The following is a 24,718-nucleotide window of genomic DNA, read 5'->3' as shown; positions in this document are numbered from 1 at the left end:
CTTCACCTGTCGCCTCACATGCCACACCCAGTCCAGCAGCAGCCGGCCACCTCTGCCTTTACGCCTTTACACCTGGAACCAGAACACCTCACAAGGTTCCTGTCGCTCGTCCGAACTCCCCTCATCGCCCGTTTCCTCTCATGGGGCCCTGCAGTCTCTTCTTGGCCCGGCAGACATGGCGCTCCTTACAAGACATGAGCCAGATTGGGTCAGCCCCCTCCCGGCCTCCCGTTGTGCCCGGCTAACGGCCCGGCCAGTCCCCTACACGAGTCCTACTGGACTGGGCCCTGGCACCTCGTTGCCTCCACAGCGTGCCTGCTCTTCTGCCCTAGCGGCACCCCTACCCCAGCACCCGCAGCCTTAGCACTTGCAAATCTGTCTGCACAGGTCTGGGAAGTGCCTGCTCTCTCACATCTCTGCTCACCACTCCTGTTCCCAGGGAGGCCTCCTCTGACCACCCTTTCTTCTTTTTTTCTTTTTATATTTTGGCTGCATTGGGTCTTCGTTGCTGCATGTGTTGCTGCGCGCGGGCTTTCTCTAGTTGCGGCGAGCGGGGGCTACTCCTCGTTGCGGTGCGCGGGCTTCTCATTGCAGTGCCTTCTCTTGTTGCGGAGCACGGGCTCTAGGCACGCGGTCTTCAGTAGTTGCAGCGTGTGGGCTTCAGTAGTTGTGGCACGCAGGCTCAGTAGTTGTGGTTTGCGGGCTCTAGAGCGCAGGCTCGGCAGTTGTGGCGCACGGGCTGAGTTGCTCCGTGGCATGTGGGATCTTCCCTGACCAGAGATCGAACCCACCTCCCCGGCATTGTTAGACAGATTCTTTACCACTGGACCACCAGGGAAGTCCCCCGACCACCCTTTCTAAAATGTCCCCAGACCCCCTCCTCCGCTGTCTGTCTCCTTCCTTGCCACATTTTCTTCATATCTGAAATTCTTTCCATTCGCTCAGTAAGTAATTTTGAGCACCCACAGTGTGCCAGGCACTGGTCCAGGCACTGGGGATGCCAAGTGAATGCATGTCTTCCTCATGGAATCTGTACCCCGGGGTGGGAGTGACAGTGAGCAGATATGTTAATGGAAGGATGTTCCTGTCAGGGGGTGCTTAGTGCTGCTGAGAAACGTAAAGCAGCAGAAAGGGTAGGAAGTGACCGGGGGCTGGCTCCTTAGGGAGGGTGGTCAGGGCAAGGCTCTGAGGGGGTGACTTTGAAGCAGAGACCTGAGTGGGACGTGGATGCCTGGAGGAGGGGCCACGAGGCAGAGGGGGCAGTGAAAGCAGAGTCCTCAGGGAGGGCAGGCATGTGCAGGGCGGGTCCAGCAGGTGTGCGCTGGAACCTCACGGTGGCCCACGTGGCTCAAGCCTATGGAGCAAAAGGAAGAGTGTTGGAGGCCAAGTGGTGTAGACTTTGAGATGAGAGTTGGGCCGAAGGAGCCTGGTCTTCATCTAGAGGTGGAACCACGGGAGGGTCGAAAACAGGAGGGGAAAGATCACTTGTTGTAGCTTAGACATTGGAGTGAGGTGGAGAGGGAGGTGATGGGAGGTGGTGTGGAGGGACCTTGGGAGAGACGAAGGCACGAGACAGTGACGGGGAGACAGAGAGAATGAAAAGGGGGAGATTTCTAAATTTCGTCTTCTGGACTTGTGTTCAAATATTTCAAACTGAATGCACTGTTATGGGCAGAAAAATGTAAGGTTACAGAATCATGCATTCTTTTTTTAAAAAATATTTATTTATTTATTTGGTTGCACTGGCTCTTAGTTGCGGTTCAAGGGCTCCTTAGTTGTGGCACGTGGACTCTTAGTCTCTTAGTTGCAGCATGCACGTGGGATCTAGTTCCCTGATCAGGGATTGAACCTGGGCCCCCTGCACTGGGAGTGTGGAGTCTTAACCACTGGACCCCCAGGGAAGTCCCAAATCATGCATTCTTAGAACTAGAAGAGATCTGATAAATTCTCCATTTTATTTTACAGATAGAAACAGGTTCCAGTGATTTGTCCCAGATCAGGTGCCAGTGATTGGCAGAGTTAGCATTAGAGCCCAGGCTTTGTAATTCCTCTGAGGTTATGGGCAAGCAGCCCGGGGGAGGAGACTGGGAGTGGGGTCCAGGGAATGGCTGCTTTGGGTACACCTTGGGGAGGGGCGGCAGGAAGAGAAGAAAGAATTACTTTTAAAAAGTTCATGCCGTTTTATTTATTTAAGTGTTTTGAAAATATAAAAGATGTTGGGCATTCTTGCACTTAATTTTTTAAAAACTGACCTAATAAATTCTCTGGTGTATGAACCTTGTGTTAACACTTGTGTAAATGCACACCACCTCCTCTTCCGATAGTGTAAGGCTGAATGATTATGGACTTCAGGTGACGTTAAAGATTTCTTTTAAGCAGTACCTGATATCTTTTTGTGACTGTTTAATTTTTTTTTGCATTTTTTAGAAACTTTTTATTTTGTATTTTTTATTGGAGTATAGTTGATTTACAGTGTTGTGTTAGTTTCAGGCATACAGCAAAGTGAATCAGTTAAACATAGGCATGTATCCACTCTTTTTTTAGATTCTTTTCCCATATAAGTCATTACAGAGTATTGAGTAGAGTTCCCTGTGCTATACAGCAGGTCCTTATTAGTTATCTATTTTATATATAGTCGTGTGGATATGTCAATCCCAGTCTTCCAGTTTATCCCTCCCCCAACTTTCCCTCCTGGTAACCATAAGTTTGTTTTCTACATCTGTGACTCTGTTTCTGGGTTTAATGTTTTTTACTTGGAAGCAGAGTGAGGGGTTAGTGACTCTGTGTTTTTTCCATCAGACTAATTCTAGTGTTTATCCTTTCTTAAAGTAAATGAATTGACTTTATCATTACACTCTATTTTGTTCTAAATACACTTTATGCTCTTGACTGTTTGAATTACACATACCACATGATAGCACGTTAGAAAACTCTAAATAAGAAAAATAATCTTCCTCACTCTCGCCAGCAATCCTTGACTGTCTCATTTATACCACCCTCCAGTCCTTGATCACATTCATTTTAAGTAGTTGTCATAGAAGAGAGAATTACTTTTGACTTCAGCCACTGTATTTCCTAGTGCTACTGTAATAAATTACCATAAATTTAGTGGCTTAAAACAACACAGATTTATTGTCTTACAGTTCTGGAGGTCAGAAGGCTGAAATGGGTCTCACTGGACTAAACTCAAGGTGTTGGCAGGGCTTGTTCCTCTCTGGATGCTCCAGAGGAGAATCAGTTTATTACCTTTCCCAGGTTCTAGAAGCTGCCTGCATTCCTTGGCTCCCGGCCCTTCCTCCATCTTCAAGGCCAGCAACAGCGGGTTGAGTCTTTCTCCCACTGCATCACTCTGACGCTAACCTTCCTGCTTCCCTCTTTCCCTGATGAGGACCCCTGTGATTATGTTGGGTCCACCAGATAATCCAGGCTACTCTCCCTATTTTAAGGTCAGCTGATCAGCAACCGTAATTCCATCTGTAGCCTTAATCCACCCCTTCTATGCAACCTAATATTTTCATAGGTTCTGGGGATTAGGACACGGGGGCCATTATTCTGCCCACTACAGCTATCTTTTTGTTATTTTACAGATAGTTGGAATGATAGCCTTTGTCTTATGTTTTTGCCTTGTAGAGATTTTTGCTGTGAGAATTAACAGTAACGGTTCAATATGGGGGACCTTCTGGCTCATGAATCAGAATTACTTGGACTAGTGAAAGAGGTATGTTTTACAAAACACAGGTCACAGAAAAAGATCTTGAAAACTTGTAAAGCTTGTATTTTACAATGCAGGAAATTCTGTAATGCCTTGTAATGTTTCTATCATTACATTACAGTTATCTGTTTTCCTTTTTATAATTTTCCATGTATTTATATTTTGTTTTCATAACTAAACTGAAATTGTAAAGCTGCTTTTTAGAATTCCTTTAAAGAAAGTTATAAAGGCAACACATGCTCATGGTAACAGATTCAAATAATATAGAGGTATAAACAGTGAATTTCCCTCCTGCAGTGACCACTGTTAATGGCTTAGTATATTACCTTTCCAGACTTTTTTCTATGAGTATTCAAAATATATTCACACGCCTATAGTTTGTTTTACAAGATGTGATGATACCACACACATTGTTTTCCTCTATCAACAGTAGTGCAACATGAACCTCTTCCTGTGATCTGCCTCATACCTCTGAATGCTGTAGAGTATTTCACTGAGTGGCTGCATCATCATCTATTTAACTTGTTGCCTATTAATGGACATTTAGGTGTCCTACACTGAAAGCTTTCGAAGGATAAGACCCACACCTTATGCTTTTTGGTATTCTCTACTGCCTTTAGCAGGGGCTGGCATAGAGTTGGTGCCAAAGAAATGGTTGCTGCTGTTTTACTGTGTGGTTAAACTGTCCATTAGGCGTTGAGAGACATGGCCGTGGAGCAAGGATACGGCATGCACCCTGGGAATGCAACTTTGGAATTTGGTGTGATCATGAATAAATTTTCAAAGCTGTCACAGCAGAGGATTGTGGATAGGGCCTGGAGAAATAGCCACAGTTAGAGGAGGTGGAAACAGAAAGTTATGACTGACACAAACAGTAAAGAAGGGCAGAGAAGTGTGGAGAGCAGCAGTGGAAGTAGTGCATGTCACTAACACAAGGCAGAGGGGCGCTTCAGGACGGGGTGGGGCGGGGATCATTAGTGCTTGAAGGTGGCTGATGACATTGCCCATCTTTTAATGACTTACCTTTTGTTCTTAGGGGCAGGCATTACCTCTAATCCCTCTGTTTCAAGTAACAAATTCCCAGAGACCTACTAGACCCAAAGCCATCAGGTCCTTTGATCACTTTTGCCTTTTTCAGGCTGCTGCACGTATCATCGTATTTTCTATTAATAATTATAATAAGGGAATTTCCTGGTGGCCCAGTGGTTAAGACTCCGCGCTTTCACTGCCGAGGGCATGGGTTCGATCCCTGGTCGGGGAACTAAGATCCCGCAAGCCGTGCAACGGGGCCAAAATTAAAAAATAAATTATAATGCAGCTCACATTTTCCTTCTAAAAACAAACTTATTTTCTGTAAATAAATGTTTTCTCTGATACTGTCTTTCTAGTTTTTTACTGTGTATATCAATAAGTAAATTCTAAGCTGGATCCCAAGTTCTCCCAAAGATGACAGTTCATTAACCCCCTTATAAATTTTGTGGTAATATTGAGCTGGTACAATTACATCAAAGATGGTTACTTTGTTGATGTTAAAACAGAGAAATATATATACATTTATGCGCTTTTTTAAATAGTATTTAGATTTTGCCGAATTTGAAGACACCTTGAAAACATTTTCAAAAGAATGCAAAATAAAAGGAAAACCGTTATCTAAATCAGCATGTGGCTCTTTAAGGGACTCCAAATCATCGATAATCCAGGTAACATTTTACTTTTTTTGACTTCTGTAGATAATCAAGATGCTCCAAATTTGTAAGAAATGCTGCCATTAGAGAATGTTGGAATATTTCTGGGGACCTGGGCACAATGACTGTTAGACTGTGCAGATGTTTATGGATAAATGAGTAACGTCATTTTCAAATCTCTGTATCCTAGGAAATGGGTGGCAACATAAGATCTTTCACATACATTTCTTGGCAAGAAGAAACCATGCAATGCTTAGAAACTAAGACAAATGTGGTCCCCATTCTGAGGAGTTTTAGGTTATTAATTCCAGGTACTGGAGACACAGCAGTGAACAAAACAAAACAAAATCTCTGCCCTCATGGTGCTTGCCTTCTAGTTTGGGGAGGGCGGAGTGGGCAGGGAACAAGAGTCATATGCAAGGCAGCAGCCTTCCAAAGCAAGGCCTGGGCAGCTGTGAGCCTGTCGCAGTGGGCTGCAAAGGGCAGATATTACATGGTCCTCAACTCTCAGGGTTAGACAGGATCTTAAAAGTCCTCATTTCAACCATTATTTGATTCTCCATCCCATTTGTAACATTCTAGGTAAGTGACTGATTGACCGTGAGTACATCCAGTGACACGGGAACATACCGTTTCCTGAGGCAGCGTATTTCAGCTTTTCATGATTTTATTATTTTAATAAATTTTTTTGTTTCAATAGACATACTTCTAAGAAAAATATGAGACTCTGTTTGAGAGTCCCACTGAGTAGGTGGAGGTCAGGCCACAGGCCGACTCCCAGTGGCCTGGCACGGGGTACCATTGAGCAGGGGCACCGTCTCAATAGCTCCGACCCAGTGCCCCTCCAGTCCTCACACACCTGGATTCTGAGCTGCCACCACTTCAGATACAGGCTCTTCTGTCAGTGATGCATCGGGCAGCCTGATGACACCTCCCAACCCTGGAGCAAACTTTTTAGAACATGAAACAAGAATCTAGTCATTATTAGACATGGAAACAGAGGCTGTACTTAACTTGAAAGACCTTGAAACTTTCTGATTGTGAGAAGCGTGTCTTTTCTGCTCATTCAGTAAACAGCTGTGTCCTGCCATTGCACATTTCCCAAACAAAAATCCCTGGAGCAGTGACTTAGGGACATTTGTTAAGCTGGCACTCAACAAAGGGAGAGTTTCCCTAAGCACAGTTCTGTAAGAATGTGTGTGTGTGTGTGTGTTTATAGGTGATTATTGGTGGTGTGTAAATTTTCTGATCTTCATAATGCTGGCTGTGATCATGGTTTATATTTGAGAAGTTAATATTTTGTGACCCTATGAGTTGTAACACTGGATTGCTTTATGTGTAGATATTATTTTAAATGCAGGGACCATTTCCAGGTACAGAATATGATTCATAAATTGGGAGTATTATGGCACAGTAAAGGTTTGTAGTCCCAGGTCTACAAATGTAGAGTTTAGAATAAAGTGTAGATGGGCCATTTGACACATAGACTTCCTTTGCCAAGCCATGTTAAGAAAGTACCTTGACTCCAAGCTTTAAAATACCCACGAGGGTCTGTGGTCACCTCATTCACACAGTCACTGGACCTCTTGCAGGACAGTCCTCCCCAGAGTGGCTCGCAGGGTTCGCGCAGAGCTCAGCAGAGGTGAGCCTGGGGCGGGGCCGGGCCCCAGCAGCACACCCTTGGGAGGCTCCCCTCCACCTTTGCATCAGTCAGTGACAAGAAAAGGGGATCCTCTGGCCAGGTTCCCCCAGTTTCTTCCAGAGGTGGCGGTGCTTAGCTGCTTCTGCTTTATTTTGGTACCCGCCCTGCCTGCAATTGCTGACCAGCTGTCCTTCACTGTTTCCAGGGCTGAGAGACAGAAAGAGGCCAGTTTTGAAGAGGTAGAAATTCATTGTAGGGCTTATTTTGAAAAATTCTGAGTTTCTTTCAAATGTATGCCAATCCCTTCCAGACTAAGGTAATATTCAGAGACAGTTGTTCTCGGTCACGTGACGTAGAGAACATTTTTATAAGATTCACAGTGGAAGATTCCTTATCAGTGAATGTCTTTGACTTAAGGATGACCAAACAATGTAACATTGTTCTCTGTACATTTCTATTTTATAATGTTAAAAAGTTTGATTATAAACAAATAGAATATGTAACCTTAAAAAAAAGACAGTTTTACAGAAAAAATGTAAAACCATTAAAAAAAGTATAAAAGAACAATGACCAAATAATGGTGGTAAATAATGGTGGTGATGGGTTGGGGAACTGGTGATTCTATAGAAAATGCACTCCAAGAAAAGCTTTCGCAGTTGAGCACAAAATGTAGGTCTGAGGATCTTGGGCATTTGATACAAAAAGAAAAACAATATGAGTCACAGGAAGTTCTTTTGATTCTGCCTTATACCTAAATCTGCAAAATTATGCAGCAGGTATTTGTGATGGATCAGTTATCATTTTTCCTGTGAGACAGGTGACATGGGAACTGCCACCACCTTTCTCCAGAATTCTCTGTTTCAGCTATTACGTGGCGAGTCGGGATGCTGTCTCTGCCCCACATAGTCAGACTGGCACAGCTCCGAGGTCGGGTTGGTGCCGGGCCTGTGCGCCCTCCTCCATCTCCAGCCCAGGCTTCCTTGTTCCTGGAACGGGAGGGCCCGGGCAGTCACTACCTGCGTGTGTTGGGCTCTGTGGTTGCTTCCCACACTGCCCTCTCTGCCAGACATGCTTCTAGCAACAGCAGGCATGTGACAGCACCCACCTCCCAGGCCTGGGATTGACTGTTCCATGTGGCTGAGCTCCCAGGCACTCAGGGACTTGGCAGTTGTGGTGTCAGCAACTTTCCCTAGGTATGAGGCTGTTCCACTGAGGTCTGGCTGGGCTCTGGGTCTGGCCTGTTCTCATCAGTTGCGTGCAGTGGATCAGCAAGTCCAAAGGGCGACCTCAATGTATTCATTTGCCTATGAGTCTCTGGGCTCAATCTTTGGCCTATGCCTGATTCCTTCCATTTCAGAGACCTTAAATGTTGTATCTGTTCTTTAGAATGCTCAGATGTGATGTTGCAGAGCAGTGGAAAACCAGGGTCGGTCTGTAGGAATCTCAGCCTAGGCAGTTTGAAGCCCTCTGGATCTCTATTTTCCTATCCCTTACCTCTGAAAAGGAGACTTAATTTTGCTCACACTGAAACGATGGAGTATATCGGTATCCAAGGTAGTGGGAGGGTGTGAGGATTCGGGGTGTTGAGAGAAGGGGCATCCCTATGACCAGGCTTCACTCTGATGTCTTCTCCACAGAAGGACCTCCTTGCTGCGTTTGACAGTGGAGACCAGAAGGTGTTCTTCGATTTGTGGGAGGGGCACATTCCCAGTTCCATCCGGGCTGGCGACTCCCTCGCCCAGAAGTTGGAATTCTACCTACACATCCATTTTGCCATCTATCTTCTGAAACACTCCCCGGGGAGACCTGTAGGTTCACCTTACGGCATGGGTTGGTCCAAATGGTGTGTTAAAGGAGAACGTTAGCTGTTATGTTTTGCAAATGAGGATTAATTTAGTTTTGTGGCCATTTTATCATATTGCTTCTAAGGAGTAGGTGTCTTACATTCTGATGAATGATTTTCTATCTCATTCCCAGCAGTTTATTTTCTAATTTGCATGGAAAGTTAATCACTTCTGTAATGAAAGCTACATCATTTTCCTGAATACCTCAAGACATGTATGTCTAAGAGAATACATGTTTAGACCACGTTTTCGACCATATATTAGAAGATACATTTAAGCTTAAACAGTGGAAAAATGGTATGCCCGTCTGTGAAAGTTCACTTGAGTGATAAGTTGAATTTAGCTTCTGCAGTCTTTTCCTGCAGGTGTGGGACTGGAGCTGTGACGGGGAGAGGGAAGCAGCCGCAAACTGCTCTGCGGGTGAACCTTGGGGCACGGAGGGAATGTCAGAAGGGGAGCAGGCCAGGCTGACGTCGGACCACGCACAAGGCTTCTCCACGCCTTGGCTGCTGCCCCCAGGACCTGTGTTAACTTACTAAATGTCAGGGGGCCACAGGAAGGCCCAGTGGTAGAGGGAGCAGCTTTCCAGCACATTGTGGGAGCCATTCTTGGAAGGCTGTTCCTTAAGATAGGACTCCTGTGGGTGCCGTTGTAGGAGACTTTTCATTTTCTTTGTATTTATTTTTATTTTCTAATTTTTCCATTTATCTGTAAGATAAAAAGATCAATAAATTTTTTAAGTCCGGTGGGCTTCACAGTGTAGGTGAAGTGAGATGCACTGATGAGAATTGGCCTGTGTATGAGGCCGTGAGGGACGTAACAGGCGAGGCCAGGGTGGACCTTCTCGTTGAGGCCCAGGAGGAAATGGAAACCCTCGGCGAGGAGGGGACCCGACTTGCCTGGGATTACACCTGGAAGCAGTGAAGCAGGCAAGATCACCTCTTAGCTAGCCTAATAAAGGAAAGGAATAATGATATGGAAAACTTCCGTTTCTAAAAACTATTCACCTTTAAGTGCTCTCTTCGGCAGCACACATGCTAAAAAAAAAAAAAAATTGGAACGACACAGAGAAGATTAGCATGGCCCCTGCGCAAGGATGACATGCAAATTCGTGAAGCGTTCCATGTTAAAAACAGTAACTGTTCACCCTTAAAAACCTCTTGTAAGGAAATCACAGGAATGCAGACAAATAGTTATTTCTGATATCTGAACTATGAAAACAATGTACATATCTAATAATGGGGGAATTGGTTAAATAAATTATGATGGACCCACAAGATGAGGTTTTGTCCTCCCATTAAGAATGATGTTTATGAAGAATTTTAAGGATATGAGAAAATGGTAACTATAGATTGAAAAGGCAGCATTTGAACTGTGTGTATCATATATCTAGTTCTCTGATATTCCTGACAGTTTCACGAAGGGGCGAAATAGGGGTGATGTTAGGATGACTGGTGACAGCACTCAGGCTGGGCCAGACGGGGAGGATGCCAGCGACGTGGCTGGAACTGAAGGAGCCTCGGAGAGAGGACAGGTGAACAGGTGAGCCGGCGTCAAGCAGGAGATCTCAAACGAGCATCCTCCCTTCCTCGCAGGACAAAGAGGAAATGGATGAAAGGATTTCTTACTTCAAAACCTACCTGGAGACCAAAGGGGCAGCGCTGAGCCAGACCACGGAGTTTCTCCCTTTCTATGCCCTGCCTTTTGTTCCCAATCCCATGGTACACCCCTCATTTAAAGAGCTTTTCCAGGTAAGTGACCACCTCCGAATCTTGTCTCAGATCCTGGGCAGCATGGCAGTTTCACCTTGTATACACTGGTGGTTTCTGAATGATGCTGTAAAAAGGCTAAAATTTGCTTATGTTGTGTTGTATTTTAAAAGAATGTACAGGTAATTTGCTTTAACAAACTTTTCTTGTGCTATAAAATGTGCTTTTTTGTTGTTGCACCAAGACTTGTTAACCCAGACTGACAAAATATTTTAAAATATACTAACCTCTTAAATCATTCTGTGTATACTTCTGCAGTATTGAAACAATAACTTATTCAATTACAATGAAAATTAGTAGCCTGAAAAAAAACTAGGCTACTTTACACAATCACTGGCCATGTATATTTTGATATGTGTTAAAATTCTCACTTGCTCGGTATATACTTGGTTACCTGATTGTGTACTATATTACCATCAGACTATTTGCCTATAGCTCTTTTAATTGTTATACTTCATCTTGCTGACATTTTAGAATAATATTTATGAATAAGATTTACCTATTAAGGTAATTTTTGTTGAATTACTAAAATTAATATGTCCCCCTGAGAGGTTTATTGAAAAGTATTTAGAGACAAATATTTTGATTTAACTAGATACTTTTTCTAAAGCTCTCACACTGTTTCCAAGAATTTGTATGGTGCTTACTCCCCTGCCATTGAACAATGGATGCAGCTCTTCCAAGCTCAGTACATTTCAGTTCCTGCTATAGTTCAGTAAAACAGATTTCATTACTCCTGAATAGCAGCTGCTAAACTGAAGGTCAGGTAGTTGACTGAGCTCATCAAAGCCCGATTGTTGTATAGTAGCACAGTTGAATTCTGTGCTTGTTCTTTTGGTCAGTCCAAATTTAGTTTTACCGTCTTCTCCTAGAAGGTTGAAAATATAAAACGGTTAGAAAGTTGTGAAACTTCTCACAGTCAAGGCTTCTGTTTATGAGAATTATGACATGGCAGTGTGGCTACAGCTTAGATCACGGTGAGGAGGAGCTGGCAGCGTCAGGGAAGGGTCCCTCCGAGGCCGCAGCAGGTCTGATGTTCCAAGGCAGAGGTCAGGTTCTTCTTCAGAGTTCAGGAGTTTAGAGACCATCAGTGTTCATGGAGAGTCATTTTATTCCATTTTTTTTTCCTTTTTCTAATCTCTTTTTTTTTTTTTTTTTTTTTTTTGCGGTATGTGGGCCTCTCACTGTTGTGGCCTCTCCTGTTGCAGAGCACAGGCTCCGGATGCACAGGCTCAGCGGCCATGGCTCACGGGCCCAGCCGCTCCACAGCACATGGGATTTTCCCAGACCGGGGCACAAACCTGTGTCCCCTGCACTGGCAGGCGGACTCTCAACCACTGCGCCACCAGGGAAGCCCTACTCTCTAAATATATTCTTTCAGTGGTCATCACAGATACTTCAGTGTACATAATAAAATCTAAAGTTAATGTCTTTATTCTCTTCCTGACCATTATAAGGACCTTAGAATGCATTAACCTCATTTATCTCCTTCCCAACTTATGTGCTATTATTATCAAATATTTTAGTTATATACTTTAACCCCATAAATTTGAAATTTTTATTATTTTATGGAGTCAGTATGTGTATAGATTTACCTTTAGGTTTACCAGTATGTTTGCTTACCACTCCATCTTGCGCTGAGGACCTTCCATCTGGGATCATTTTCTCCTCTACCTTAAGTACATTCCTTTAAAATCTCCTTTAGTTGAGGATCCCTTCTTTCACTTCTTGTCTGTCTGAAAACATCTTTATTGCTTTCTCAGATAGGGTTAAAATAGTAGGCTTACAGTTCTGTTCTTTTTTATTTTTTTTGGCCACGCGGCATGTGGGACCTTAATTCCCTGACCAGGGATCGAACCTGTGCCCCTTGCAGTGGGAGTGCGGAGTCTTAACCACTGGACTGCCAGGAAGTCCCGACAGTTATTTTCTTTGGGGACATTGAAGGTATTTTTATTTCGTCTCCTGGCTCCCACTGTTGCAATTTTGAAGTTGACTGTCAGTCTAATTGCTGTTCCTTTGTACGTGGTCTGTCTTTTTTCTCTGGCCTTTAAGATTGTATAATTTCACTGTAGTGTGTCTAGGGATACCCAAATATTTTATTTTTTTCTGTTTTTTAAGATGTCTTCGTTTACATTGGCCAATCTAGCAGTCCTTTCCTGAGATTCTTTTCTATATGGTTGAGCACAGAGAGCCTTGAGCTGGAGGACACTATTAGTTTCCTGCAGCTACTATAACAAAGGATCACAGACCGGGTGGTTTAAAACAAAAATTTAGGGCTTCCCTGGTGGTGCACTGGATAAGAATCTGCCTGCCAATGCAGGGGACACGGGTTCGAGCCCTGGTCCGGGAAGATCCCACATGCTGCAGAGCCACTAAGTCTGTGTGCCACAACTACTGAACCTGGGCTCTAAAGCCCGTGAGCCACAACTACTGAGCCCACGTGCCACAACTAGTGAAGCCCACATGCCTAGAGCCCGTGCTCCACAACAAGAGAAGCCACCACAATGAGAAGCCCGTGTACCTCAACAAAGAGCAGCCCCCACTCGCCGCAACTAGAGAAAGCCCGTGCACAGCAACGAAGGCCCAACGCAGCCATAAATAAATAAATAAATAAATAAATAAAATTTTAAAAAAGAAAAAAAAAAGAAAACAGAAATTTATTGTCTCACAGTTTAGGAGGCCAGAAGTCTGAAATCAGGGTATTGGCAGGGGCATGCTCTCTAAGAAGCTTCTAGGGGAAGATCCTTCCTTGCCTTTTCCAGCTTCCGGTAGCCTCAGGTGTCTATTGCCTTGTGGTTGCATAATTCCAGATCTCTGCTCTGTCTTTACGTGGCCATCTTCTCTCTGTGTCTGTGTCTAAATTCCCTTCTTCTTATAAGGACAGCAGTCATATTGGATTAAGAGCTTACACTAATAGCTAATTCCATCTGCAATGTCCCCGTTCCCCTGGCCTCACATTCTGAGGAGATTAGGGCTTCAACATGTCTTTTTAGGGGACACAGTTCAACCCACAACAGACACATTAGAAATGAAGTCATCATGCTGTGTCGGGGAATTACAAAATCTTTTTAAAATATCAGACTTCTCTGCTTTTCTGGCAGTATTTTTTCTGCCAGACAACGAAGGGTTGTTCTGCCAGACAAAGGGTCAGACAACGCACTGGATAGACTTGATGGGGTGGGGTGGGAGGCGTGGATGAGGATTAGAGCTGGGGGGAGAAATGGGGAAGGATGGGCAGATCTGGGGGAGATGGGGCAGGATCTCAGAGGTACGTGGACATGAATTTTTAGTGACAGAGCTTCTTTTTAGTGGAACTTCTTGGTTTAGATGGTGGATATTTTTGTCTGAAGACTCAGAAAAATTGTCCTGAGAGAGGTCATTGCTTGTGACACTTATTCTTTTACTACGTGAGTCATTGTTTTTTCCTTCTCAGTGAGCATTATTTGAGATAAATAATTTATTTTTAAGGAACAAATCAAGCTAGATGTATGTCATAATGCTGGACATGATGGAGTATTTGAGGCAGATAACAGCTTCTTTCTGTTTTTCTTGTCTGGATGAGGTTTATGGAAATGAGTCTCCTTCTGGAGACTCTCAGTAAGACTCTTAGAGATAATTGTGTATTCCTGCCAGTGCCACGTCGGCCTAAACCGTACTGCATTCTTTTTGCTATTCAACATAATAAGGTTACTTATCATGCTTGTGTTTAAATCACATGAAAAATTCAAATCATGTACAGGGTTATTTTTTGTCTGTATATCAAAGTACTCTCTTCTTTCCTCCTGCTGTGGGCTCTCGAATCTTCTATAAGTGAATTGGTGAAATGTCCTAAAACATGTTTTTTACAGCATCACACTACTGGCAAGACATCTTGCTTCTGATTTCAGTAACTGTGGCGGAGTTATTTAACCCTAAAGGCCACAACTTGACAATGTTTGTTGGCATTTAATGATCTAGTGCTTTTCTTTTTTTTCCTTGTTTTTTTTTTTTTCCTTTCCTTCAGGATCCTTGGACTCCAGAATTAAAGTTGAAGTTGGAAAAGTTTCTGGCTTTCATTTTTAAAGCCAGTAACACGCCGAAGCTTTTAACATTATATGTATCCTTTTGAAGCATATGGAGGCCACCTGTGGTGTTAGAGCAGCTCACTGGCCCAGATGTCCTCAAATAGGGATAGTTGTGGTGGTGCTGCTTTCATACTTAAGAGTGAATTAAGCGTTAATGGGAGCGTGTGCCAACCAGTCCGCGGCCTGTTAGGAACCGGGCTGCACAGCAGGAGGTGAGCGGCGGGCGAGTGAGCGAAGCTTTATCGCAGCTCCCCGTCGCTCGCATCACCACCCGAACCATCGCCCTCACCATCCGTGGAAAAATTGTCTTCCACGAAACTGTCCCTGCCGCCAAAACGGTTGGGGACCGCTGCTGTAAAGGATTGACTTCTATGGCGTTGGGTCTCTGAGACGTGGCGAGGGTCCTATTTTCATGTCATGTGCCGAGAAGCTGTCTGAGTAGGAAAAAAAAAATGTCTGTATTCCTGAAAAATAACTCTTTGGAAGAATTGTCCTTCACAGAAGATCAGCTAGTCACTTTTAAGGCCTTGAGGCCATGGCGTATGGACAAGTCATATATAACTTGTCACTCAAATTAGGACTTTTAAAAAACAACTTTATTGGGACTTCTTTGGTGGTCCAGTGGTTAAGACTCTGTGCTCCCAATGCAGGGGACCCGGGTTCGATCCCTGGTCAGGGAACTAGATCCCACATGCCGCAACTAAAAATCCCTAGTGCCACAACTAAGACCCGGCACGGCCAAATAAATAAATAAATATGTAAAAAATAAATAAATAAAAACAACTTTGCTGAGGTATAATTTACAAACTACGAAATTTACCCATGGTAAGTGCATTATTTAATGATTTTTAGCAAATGGATACAGTTGTGCAGCCATCACCACAATCCAATTTAAATAGGGACACTTTTGAGAGTAAAAAGGGAACACTGACCAGACAGAGGACCAGGCAGCAGGTGTAAATGGAGCTTGTCCAGGGAAGAATGTCATGGATTGCCCCTCCCGTGGGAGGCTGATTTCCCAAAGCTCGTGGGTCTCTAAGGACGTTCATCTCCTTTTATTCTGAACAAGAATGTACCAAAAGTTATTTCATAACAAGAATATAGCATTTTGAATTGTAAAGTTGGTGTTTGTTTTGTTTAATTTAATAAAACATTTAGGCCACTGTGCTGCATAATACCTTCTGCTTCCGTTCTAACTCCAAAGCACTGGACTCTCTTTTCCTAATTGAACTCTTTGAATTGAAATCCCTGGGGTTTCATGGCATGTTTCTCCTGCTTCAGCTTCCTGAGCCTCCAGTGGCTCCCTGTGGCCTGTACTCAAGTCCTCAGCCTCGCCTTGAGACCGCCCATGATCGGGCTGAGTACAGCTCTCGTCTCTGCGTTTATATCCTTTAAGGTTTTGTTCCAATACTACCCTCTGCCCACGTACCATTATGTTTGCATACCCAATTCTTTTCCCTCTTAGAGTTCCATATAAAAGGACAGTTTTCCGTGAAATTAGGACTTTTGCAACTTGGTTTATGATTACTTTAATACACTTTTAAAAAGCGTTTCTCCTTAAAAAGGTAATGGGAATTATGTAAAGATTCTAAAAGAAATTTTGTACATAGTAAATCATATTAGTTATATTGATAATAGCACCCATTTCATTGGAATAATATGAGGATTGAGTTAATACATGAAAAACTTGCTTAAAACAGCCCAACACATGGAAGCGCTTGTCTTACTGACTGTTAGCTGTTAGTATTATAGTTTGCAAATAGTTGTTACCTTTTATCCTGTTCAACATGCTTTGAAGCAAATACACTGAAGTCTAGCAGGTAACTGTAAATATTATTCCTTTGTTTTCCTTGTTATGTGGAAATATTTGGAGTTCAGTTCAACGCATATATTAGGTTGAATATTGTGCTAGGAATTAGGGACACAAAGAAAAGGCTAAGACATAGTTGTCTCGGGCAAGTTGGAGTTTTGAACAGTAAAATGGGAGTCTGTGAGGCAGACAGAATGAGGGACAGGAGTTCCAGGTAGAGGGAACAGCTCGTGCAAAAGCCCTGAGCCTGTATGTTTGGGAAACTATGAAGCATTCAGTATTGCTGGAGCAGAAGGGTTGAGAGAGAGTCAGAGATTAGGCAGGCCCAGGGCACGAAGGTTCATATGAGGTCCCGTGAGTAATGAGGAGCCTTTGAAACATTTTAAGAAGAAGAATAACATGGTTATGTTTACATTTCTAAACAAGCAAACAAAAAAACACTCTTTTTATTCCTGATTATAAAATTGATCATATTCCTTATAGAAAATTTGGAAAGCCCAGAAATGCATTTGCATACATACATACACCCCAAAGTATGTAATGTTTACAGTAAACAAGGGTAGACAGCTATATGTATGTGTATTTTTAAATATTTTTTGTCAAATGAAGAGAGAATTTCCTCCTATCATTAAATATTCTTCAAAAATAGGTTGTCTCCTCAAAGTTTAAACATAGAAATTACCTACGTCCCAGCAGTTCCACTCCTAGCTGTAACTCAAGAGAAATGAGAACATATGTCTACACAGCAACTTGTACATGAATGTTCACAGCAGCATTATTTGAAATAGCTAAGAAGTGCCAACAGCCCAGTTGTCCATTGACTGATGAATGGATAAACCAAATGTGGTCTGTCCATATAACGGAATATTATGTGACAATAAGAGTGAGTGAATTACTGATCTGTGCTACAACATGGATGAATCTTGAGAGCATGATGCCAAATGAAAGAAGCCAGACCCAAAAGGCTGCATATTGTATGATTCCATTTGTATGAAGGGGCCAGAGGGGGCAAATCTACAGAGAGAGTAGACAGTGGTTGCCTAGGGCTGGGGAGGGTGGTGACTGCTGACGGGCACAGGGTTTCCTTTTTGGGGGATGAAAATGTTCCACAGCCGATTGTAGTGATGGTTGCACAACTCAGTGAATGTACTGAAAACCACTGAAATGTACACTTTGAATGGGTGAATTATATAATATGTGAATTACATCTCAATAAAGCTGTTACCAGAAAAATTAAGAAAACCCAGGGACTTCCCTGGTGGCACAGTGGTTAAGAATCCGTCTGCCAATGCAGAGGACACGGGTTCGAGCCCTGGTCCGGGAAGATCCCACATGCCGCGGAGCAACTAATCCCGTGCACCACAACTACTGAGCCTGCGCTCTAGAGCCCACGAGCCACAACTATTGAAACCCACATGCCACAGCTACTGAAGCCCGCACACCTAGAGCCCGAGCTCCGCAACAAGAGAAGCCACCGCAATGAGAAGCCCGTGCACCGCAACCAAGGGTAGCCCCCGCTCGCCGCAACTACAGAAAGCCTGCGCGCAGCGATGAAGACCCAACGCAGCCATAAATAAATAAATATTTAAATATTTAAATATTTAAATTAAGAAAACCCAAATAAAACAGGTAAATACCTTGCCATCAGACATGCAGCCAGGTGTGTGGAAGCTGAGATTTAAACCCAGGAGGCAGTCTGGTGCCAGAGTCTGTGGTTGTAGTTACCGCACCATGCTCTTCATCCCATTCTCAATTTCCTTAGGCTAATGCTTTAGCACTGAAGTTACAGTGTTAAAGGGTATGAATTCAGATTTGCACTTTTAGTCAAATATTTTGGTAACTATGGGGAAGGTTTTTGAAGGGGGAAGGAGGCCAGTTAGGGGCTGTTGGACTCACAGAGTGGTTCTTGAGGTGCATAGAGGAGGATTTATCTGTGAGTCATGAGTCACCCAAGAATCGAGAAGTCGGTAACTGTCTTAGTTATTTATAATAACATTAAGAAGCGCCCTTCCCTGTCCTGAGATTTCTTTTTTACCACACTGGGGCTCTTTCTCAGATTGGCCAACACAATGTGAGATACCCTGAGTTCTGCCTCCTGAATTCCTGTTTTCCTAAACTTCTTTCATCCCAGAAGGAGAATGGACAAAGCAACAAAGGTAAATCATCTAGATGAAAAATTTTAAATCACAACTTTGCCAACTCAAGTTTTAAGTAATGAAATGGAGAGAATTCCGCGGACTTGGCAAACGAAGGCTTTAAAAATCTAAATATTTATGAAGTGCTTTGTAGTCCTTTTTATCTGCGTTCCTTGAGACCCACTTTTCAGGGTGGCTGGTATTGATAGCTTTGTCTTGTATGTCAGATAACTAAGACACGGAGAAACGATGAGAATCCAAGCAAGTGCCAGAGGGACATAAGTGCAGCAGCACAGTTAGAAGACGCAGTACAGCATGGGTTGGGCAAGAGTTACTTCAGTACCTTTCACTTTTACCTTAAACTACTTTAACAGGGTCTTATCTCTGCAGCAATTTGGAGTTCTCGTTCTTACAAATCATTTCCATTTTTTGCATTCAAAGTAGGAATTCCAGTCTTACACCTTTAGCATAACATGATGGTTTTCCAAGATTAGTAATTTTTACCAGACCTGTTCATTTTCCAGAAAGGTGAGAAAAATTTTAGTTAACATGAAATTGGTGGCCACAGTTGGGGTTCTTTGCCGGAGTTTTATCTTTGATACAACATTATGAAAACTGCTTAAATTATTCTGTTGGAAAGGGTTATATGATGTGCTTCATGCCTTTGATAAGTATTGAGGGCATAATCCTCAATTCCCAGCAGGTGGAGTTTTACTACGTGAAATAACACATTTGCCCTTTTCACAGCGGTCACCTTAGAGAGGATTGCAAAACTTCCTGCCATTGTTTTTCTGTTTCCTTTTAGAGAGTTAAATTTTTCTAAAGAAAAGAAACATTAGTAAATTATTTAGCTCTTGGTGTCCCAGGGAACTGAATGATGAGCAAGCCTGCAGGTTTGATTCCCACGCGTGCTTCAGTAGCTTCAGGTGGGAAGCACTTGGGTGTTTCTTCTCGCGCTCGGTGGCCTCGCGGGCCTCCAGCCCAGCGGTTCTAATTGTGCCGCTGGTTCTGCAGCTGGGCCTCCCCTCCTGGAACTCAGAGGGACCTGCGTGGAGGAGCGGCGGGTCGCAGGACTCACGCCCTCGGTCCGGGCCTGAACACAGAGGAGCAGTGGGGACCACTCCGAGGGTCACAGGCTGCAGCCTCGAGCTCCCGGAGGTGGCATTGCCCCCAGCATGGTTACACGGAGGACACGTACCCGGGGTCTCTCTCTGCGGCTGCCCAGGCCTGCTCCCTACTGGGTTAGTGCAGCTCCGGGCCTTGGCTAGGGCGGGTCCAGGCTGGTTGTCTCCCGTTCAGCACAGCTGGAGCCCCTCAGTTGGGACAGGCGCTCGGGGCTCGACCTGCAACCGCCAGAAATGCTTCTTTGCCTCACTACTTCTCTTCCTCTTGCTGCCCAGCAAGCCGCCTCAGACTCAGTGGCATAAAACAACCATGTCCATTTATTATTCTTATTGCTATCATCTTGTGTGATCTGGGAGTTGTGGGCTCAGTCAGTTTTCCCTCGGGGTGTCTCCCGGGTGTAGACGGAGCCGGGTAGAGCCGTCTCCAAGGCTTCCACATGCACAGGTCTGGTGGCTGATGCTGGCTGTCGGCTGAACTCTCAGCAGAGGCCCTGGACTAGAACGCCCACGTGGACTCTTCATGTGGCCTGGGCCCTCAGGGCCTGGTGGCCGGGTTCCCACCAAGGGTGAATGTCCCCAGAGGGGGCTGGATGGAAGCTGTGTCACCTTTTCTAACCCAGTCTCTGAAGTAACTCAGTGTTGTTTCTGGTGGTGTGTTCTATTCATTAGAAGCAAATTCCTAAAGCCAGCCCACATTCAAAGGAAGGAGACTTAACATTCCACCTCTTGATGGGAAGGAACTGTCAAAGACCCTGCAGTCATATTTTAAAACCACCACCCAACCTGCGTCCTTTGGGTCCCAGAGAACTGCCTTAATTCTTTCTTCTTTTCTTTTTTTAATTAATTAATTTATTTAATTAATTTATTTTTGGCTGCATTGGGACTTCGTTGCTGCACGTGGGCTTTCTCTAGTTGTGGCAAGCGGGGGCTACTCTTCACTGCGGTGCGCGGGCTTCTCATTGCGGTGGATTCTCTTGTTGCGGAGCACGGGATCTAGTCTCGTGGGCTTCAGTAGTTGCGGCATGCGGGCTTCGTTGCTCTGTGGCATATGGGATCTTCCCGGACCAGGGCTCAAACCCTTGTCCCCTGCATTGGCAGGTGGATTCTTAACCACTGCACCACCAGGGAAGCCCAGTTCTTGGCTGAGTCTGTTTAGTCCTTGTTCAGAGTCGGTCTTTGGACTCCTAGGCATTGGGGACAGGAAGGTGGTGAGAAACTTCTCCTGGATTCCCGAGTTTCTGCCACCTCCTGTCACCCAGCATTCCCTGCAGTTTGGGGGGATAGCTTCTTGCCGGCAACCAGTTATGTCTCTGATAAGTGGCCCAATTTTGCAGACGAAATAAACATGGGTGGGGGAGTGCAAGTTGAAGAGACTGTATTTTTCTACAGACCTTTCATTTGGTATTTCAGCAAGGAGAACAGGTTTTTCGAGCCTTCTTTAAGTTTGATTTTAATTGAGTTTTCTGAGGATAGCTAAGCAGGATGTCTGTGGAATTGAGTCTGGCAGGCACAATGTGTGTCTGTGGCAGAATAACCCCCACATGCAGTATTGCCATGGAGATGAGAGATTAGCACCGCAGGGCACTTGTACCAGGGGCTCCGGCCCAGGCCCAGTGTCACCATAGCTAGTTGTCACCACTGTGTCTTCTGTGCCTTGTGGTCATTGCTAAGGCTGCAGTGACTACAAGGCACAGACAAGCCCCCAATTCAATTCTAGTCCCAGGTGTTGTTTTTTATTTTTATTTCTTTTTTAAAAAATTTATTTATCTATTTTTGGCTGCGTTGGGTCTTTGTTGCCGTGCACGGGCTTTCTGTAGTTGCAGCGAGCAGGGGCTCCTCTTTGTTGTGGTGCGCGGCTTCTCATTGCGGTGGCTTCTCCTGTTGCGGAGCACAGGCTGTAGGCGCGCGGGCTTCAATAGTTGTGGCTCACGGGCTCTAGAGCACAGACTCAGCAGTTGTAGCGCATGGGCTTAGTTGCTCCCTGGCATGTGGGATCTTCCGGGACCAGGGCTCGAACCCATGTCCCCTGCACTGGCAGGAGGATTCTTAACCACTGCGCCACCAGGGAAGCCCAGGTGTTGTTTTTTAAATGGAATGGTTGGATAATATCATTATGTGTCTTGATAGGAAGGTTTCATGGGCAGAGTGAGATTTCCAGAAGCTTTTGAAGAAGGTGAGAAAAGTGCTTGGAGTGGAAAAGTCTCTCAGAAGGAATTATATTAAAAATGGCATTAAGTATAAAAACTTAGGTTGGCAATATAGCATATGGGATTATTGTTTTCACCTAGCCATCTAAAAAGGATACAGAAATAGTATCTTTTAGCATTTCTGGTATTATGCATTTGGCCCCTTCAGACAATGGGCAACTGATCATTTTCCTAGAGTTCAGAGCTATTATTTTTGAAATTGATGACCTATATTCCCAGTTATAAGCCTTAACTTTCTTCTTCCGGTATTTGTGGATTAGCAGAATAGCAAAGAGCCGATTTATATCTAAATACAAAGAAAAAGTTGTTTGATATTATAAAAATAGAGTGATTGGTTTTAGTTTTTTACATTAGGTTAGAAAAAAACCCCATATTTTAAAATGTATCATCTTGAGCAGTCAAGATGTCTCTAAAACCAAATCTCATCTTTTTAAATTAATTAATTAATTAATTTTTGGCTGCATTGGGTCTTTGTTGCTGCACTCAGGCTTTCTCTAGTTGCGGCGAGCGGGGGCTACTCTTCATTGCGGTGCGCAGGCTTCTCACTGCGGTGGCTTCTCTTGTTGTGGAGCATGGGCTCTAGGCGCATGGGCTTCAGCAGTTGTAGCTCGCAGACTCTAGAGTGCAGGCTCAGTAGTTGTGGCGCATGGGCTTAGCTGCTCCGCGGCATGTGGGATCTTCCCGGACCAGGGCTTGAACTCTGTCAATGTGTCCCCTGCATTGGCAGGTGGATTCTTAACCACTGTGCCACCAGGGAAGCCCCTCATCTACTCTTAAAAAAAAAAAAAATGCATCTAAATGAAGTAGAAATGTCAACAAGGGAAAGCTTGACTGCTTTATTGTAGGATCGCTTTTGTTATTGATTCATTTCATGCTCGAATTATAGGAAATATAGAAAATTATATAATACAGGAAATTATAGGAAATATAAGGTCACTCTTTGTGACCTTAACTGGCATTCTTTTGGTTGTATATATCTTTTGTTTAAAGCTTGGGATGCAGTTCTTTGGACTTTTGCACAAATTATGTCAGTGGCTTTGAAATATAAAGAGTCTCAATAAATTTTGCTGGCATGATTATGACAGTTTCATTCAAATAACATGGACCAAGACATCTCCATTAAAAGTTGAGCTCTTGCATGGCAAGGCATCTTAGCTTAGTTGTCCTTGTCTCATAAAACTTTTTGTTACTGAGTCCAAGCTCGCTTTGCTCGCCACATGACAGGCCAATGAATCGGAGACAAGGTCTTGAGGCAAGGCAGACCGGTGTCTCTGAAAAACCATCTTATCTGGGTCTGGATGCCAGTTTCATTTATAGAATCAGAGAGGGAGAGGTGGTGAGGAAGTAAAGTAAAAGGGCCATCAGTCTTGCAAAGCATCTTCTGGAATGATCAGACTCGGTGAGGGGATGTGTTAGTTTCTTCTTTCTTGCAGCCATCCACAGGCGGGCAGGGTTCCCTGAGGCAGGCCATTATGTATGTTAATAATAACAAAAGCAATGAAAAGCAAAGGTTAACCTCTAAGAAACCGATCGGAACATGGAGTCTGATTTAGCTCTTCTCTGTCACAATTTGACAGGGAAAAAAAGACTCAAAGTTCTCTTTAATGCTCAAAAATAAAGTTGATATTTTGAGCTGTAACCCAAATAGCTTACGGTAATGGTCAGGTCCTGTTTGTAGCCAGTTAAGGTGTCTGCAAGGTGATATCTCTGGATAGCAGGCTCTTTTTGCTAAACGGTGTATTTGAAAGGGTTATGAACGTTTCAGCCCAGTTGCCTACTTCTCTCTTTCCCATAGGCTGCTGGCAGTTAAGGCTCTTTTGCCTCAGGTTACCATACTTTGAAACTGTCATAAATTCCAATTCTGGGTTCCCAAGGCAAAAGTTCCACAAATAGTCCCTCATACAATGAGTTTATGAGGGGAAGAGTTTTTTGCTACAGTCCCCTTTCGAGAGGGACTACTTTGATGACATTAACACTGATAATTTGACCCAGCTAATGGGATTTGGTATTTCATTCATCTGCCACTTGGTACACGTTGAGAAAAATGTCACAGATACTCTTTAATATTTATTCCCATAAAATGGGACTATGAATAATCTAAAATTTTCATCCTTGGAAGTTCTTGTTTATGTAATTTTGAGTTTGGGATGTATGAAAAAGCTTAAATGATACTTAGTGTAGGAGGAAGGTAGTGACTCCTTCCCAGTATTATATTAGGAGAAGGTTGATAAATGATTTCTAGGAATGTTCTCCAGAGGTTCAAGTACTGGATGTAGATTTGTGTCAGATGACTTTTTAAAGTTATCTTTCAATACTAAGATTTGATGATGTTAAATAATAATAATAATAATTCATTATGTGATATTTTGGATTTTAGTAGTTAAAATATTTTACTTCTGCACATCAACTATTGTGACACATAAAAATTTTTGAAATACAGTTTGAATGTAGGTGATCCTCATAGCTGTTTAGGACACAAATTAGGAGGAAAACATAATTTAGGACAGTGTTTCTAAAACTTGTGGTCTGTGTCAGAGCCGGGAGTTTGTTGACAGCATAGATACTCAGCCCCTACCCAATATCCACAAAATCAGAGTCTCTGAAGGTAAAGCTTGATCATCTTTATTTTTGGATGATTCTGATATATTTCAATGTTTGCATACCACTGCTTTAGGACGTAACCTTTCTGCCACTTTTTCAAGTTATCTACTTGCATAGAAATATAT

General features: G+C 43.7%; 1 protein-coding gene across 1 annotated transcript in view; it reads left to right on the top strand.

Moving 5' to 3' along the window:
* The window catches only part of ARMC9 (armadillo repeat containing 9), a gene marked incomplete at its 3' end in the record, with an annotated part of 143,076 nt that overhangs the window by 4,158 nt on the left and 114,200 nt on the right, over window positions 1-24,718 (top strand). Inside the window, exons 2-7 of the mRNA XM_079710378.1 lie at window positions 3,631-3,718; window positions 5,287-5,412; window positions 8,677-8,847; window positions 10,479-10,634; window positions 14,656-14,748; window positions 18,658-18,682. Coding sequence (XP_079566504.1) covers window positions 3,668-3,718; window positions 5,287-5,412; window positions 8,677-8,847; window positions 10,479-10,634; window positions 14,656-14,748; window positions 18,658-18,682 — 622 coding nt within the window. The 5' untranslated portion in view covers window positions 3,631-3,667. The remainder of the gene's footprint in view (window positions 1-3,630; window positions 3,719-5,286; window positions 5,413-8,676; window positions 8,848-10,478; window positions 10,635-14,655; window positions 14,749-18,657; window positions 18,683-24,718) is intronic.

Source organism: Hyperoodon ampullatus (genome assembly GCF_949752795.1).
Source record: "Hyperoodon ampullatus genome assembly, chromosome: 8".
Lineage (NCBI taxonomy): Eukaryota > Metazoa > Chordata > Mammalia > Artiodactyla > Ziphiidae > Hyperoodon > Hyperoodon ampullatus.
Note: the sequence above shows the minus strand (reverse complement) of the source record. Positions and strands in the feature narration are given on the sequence as shown.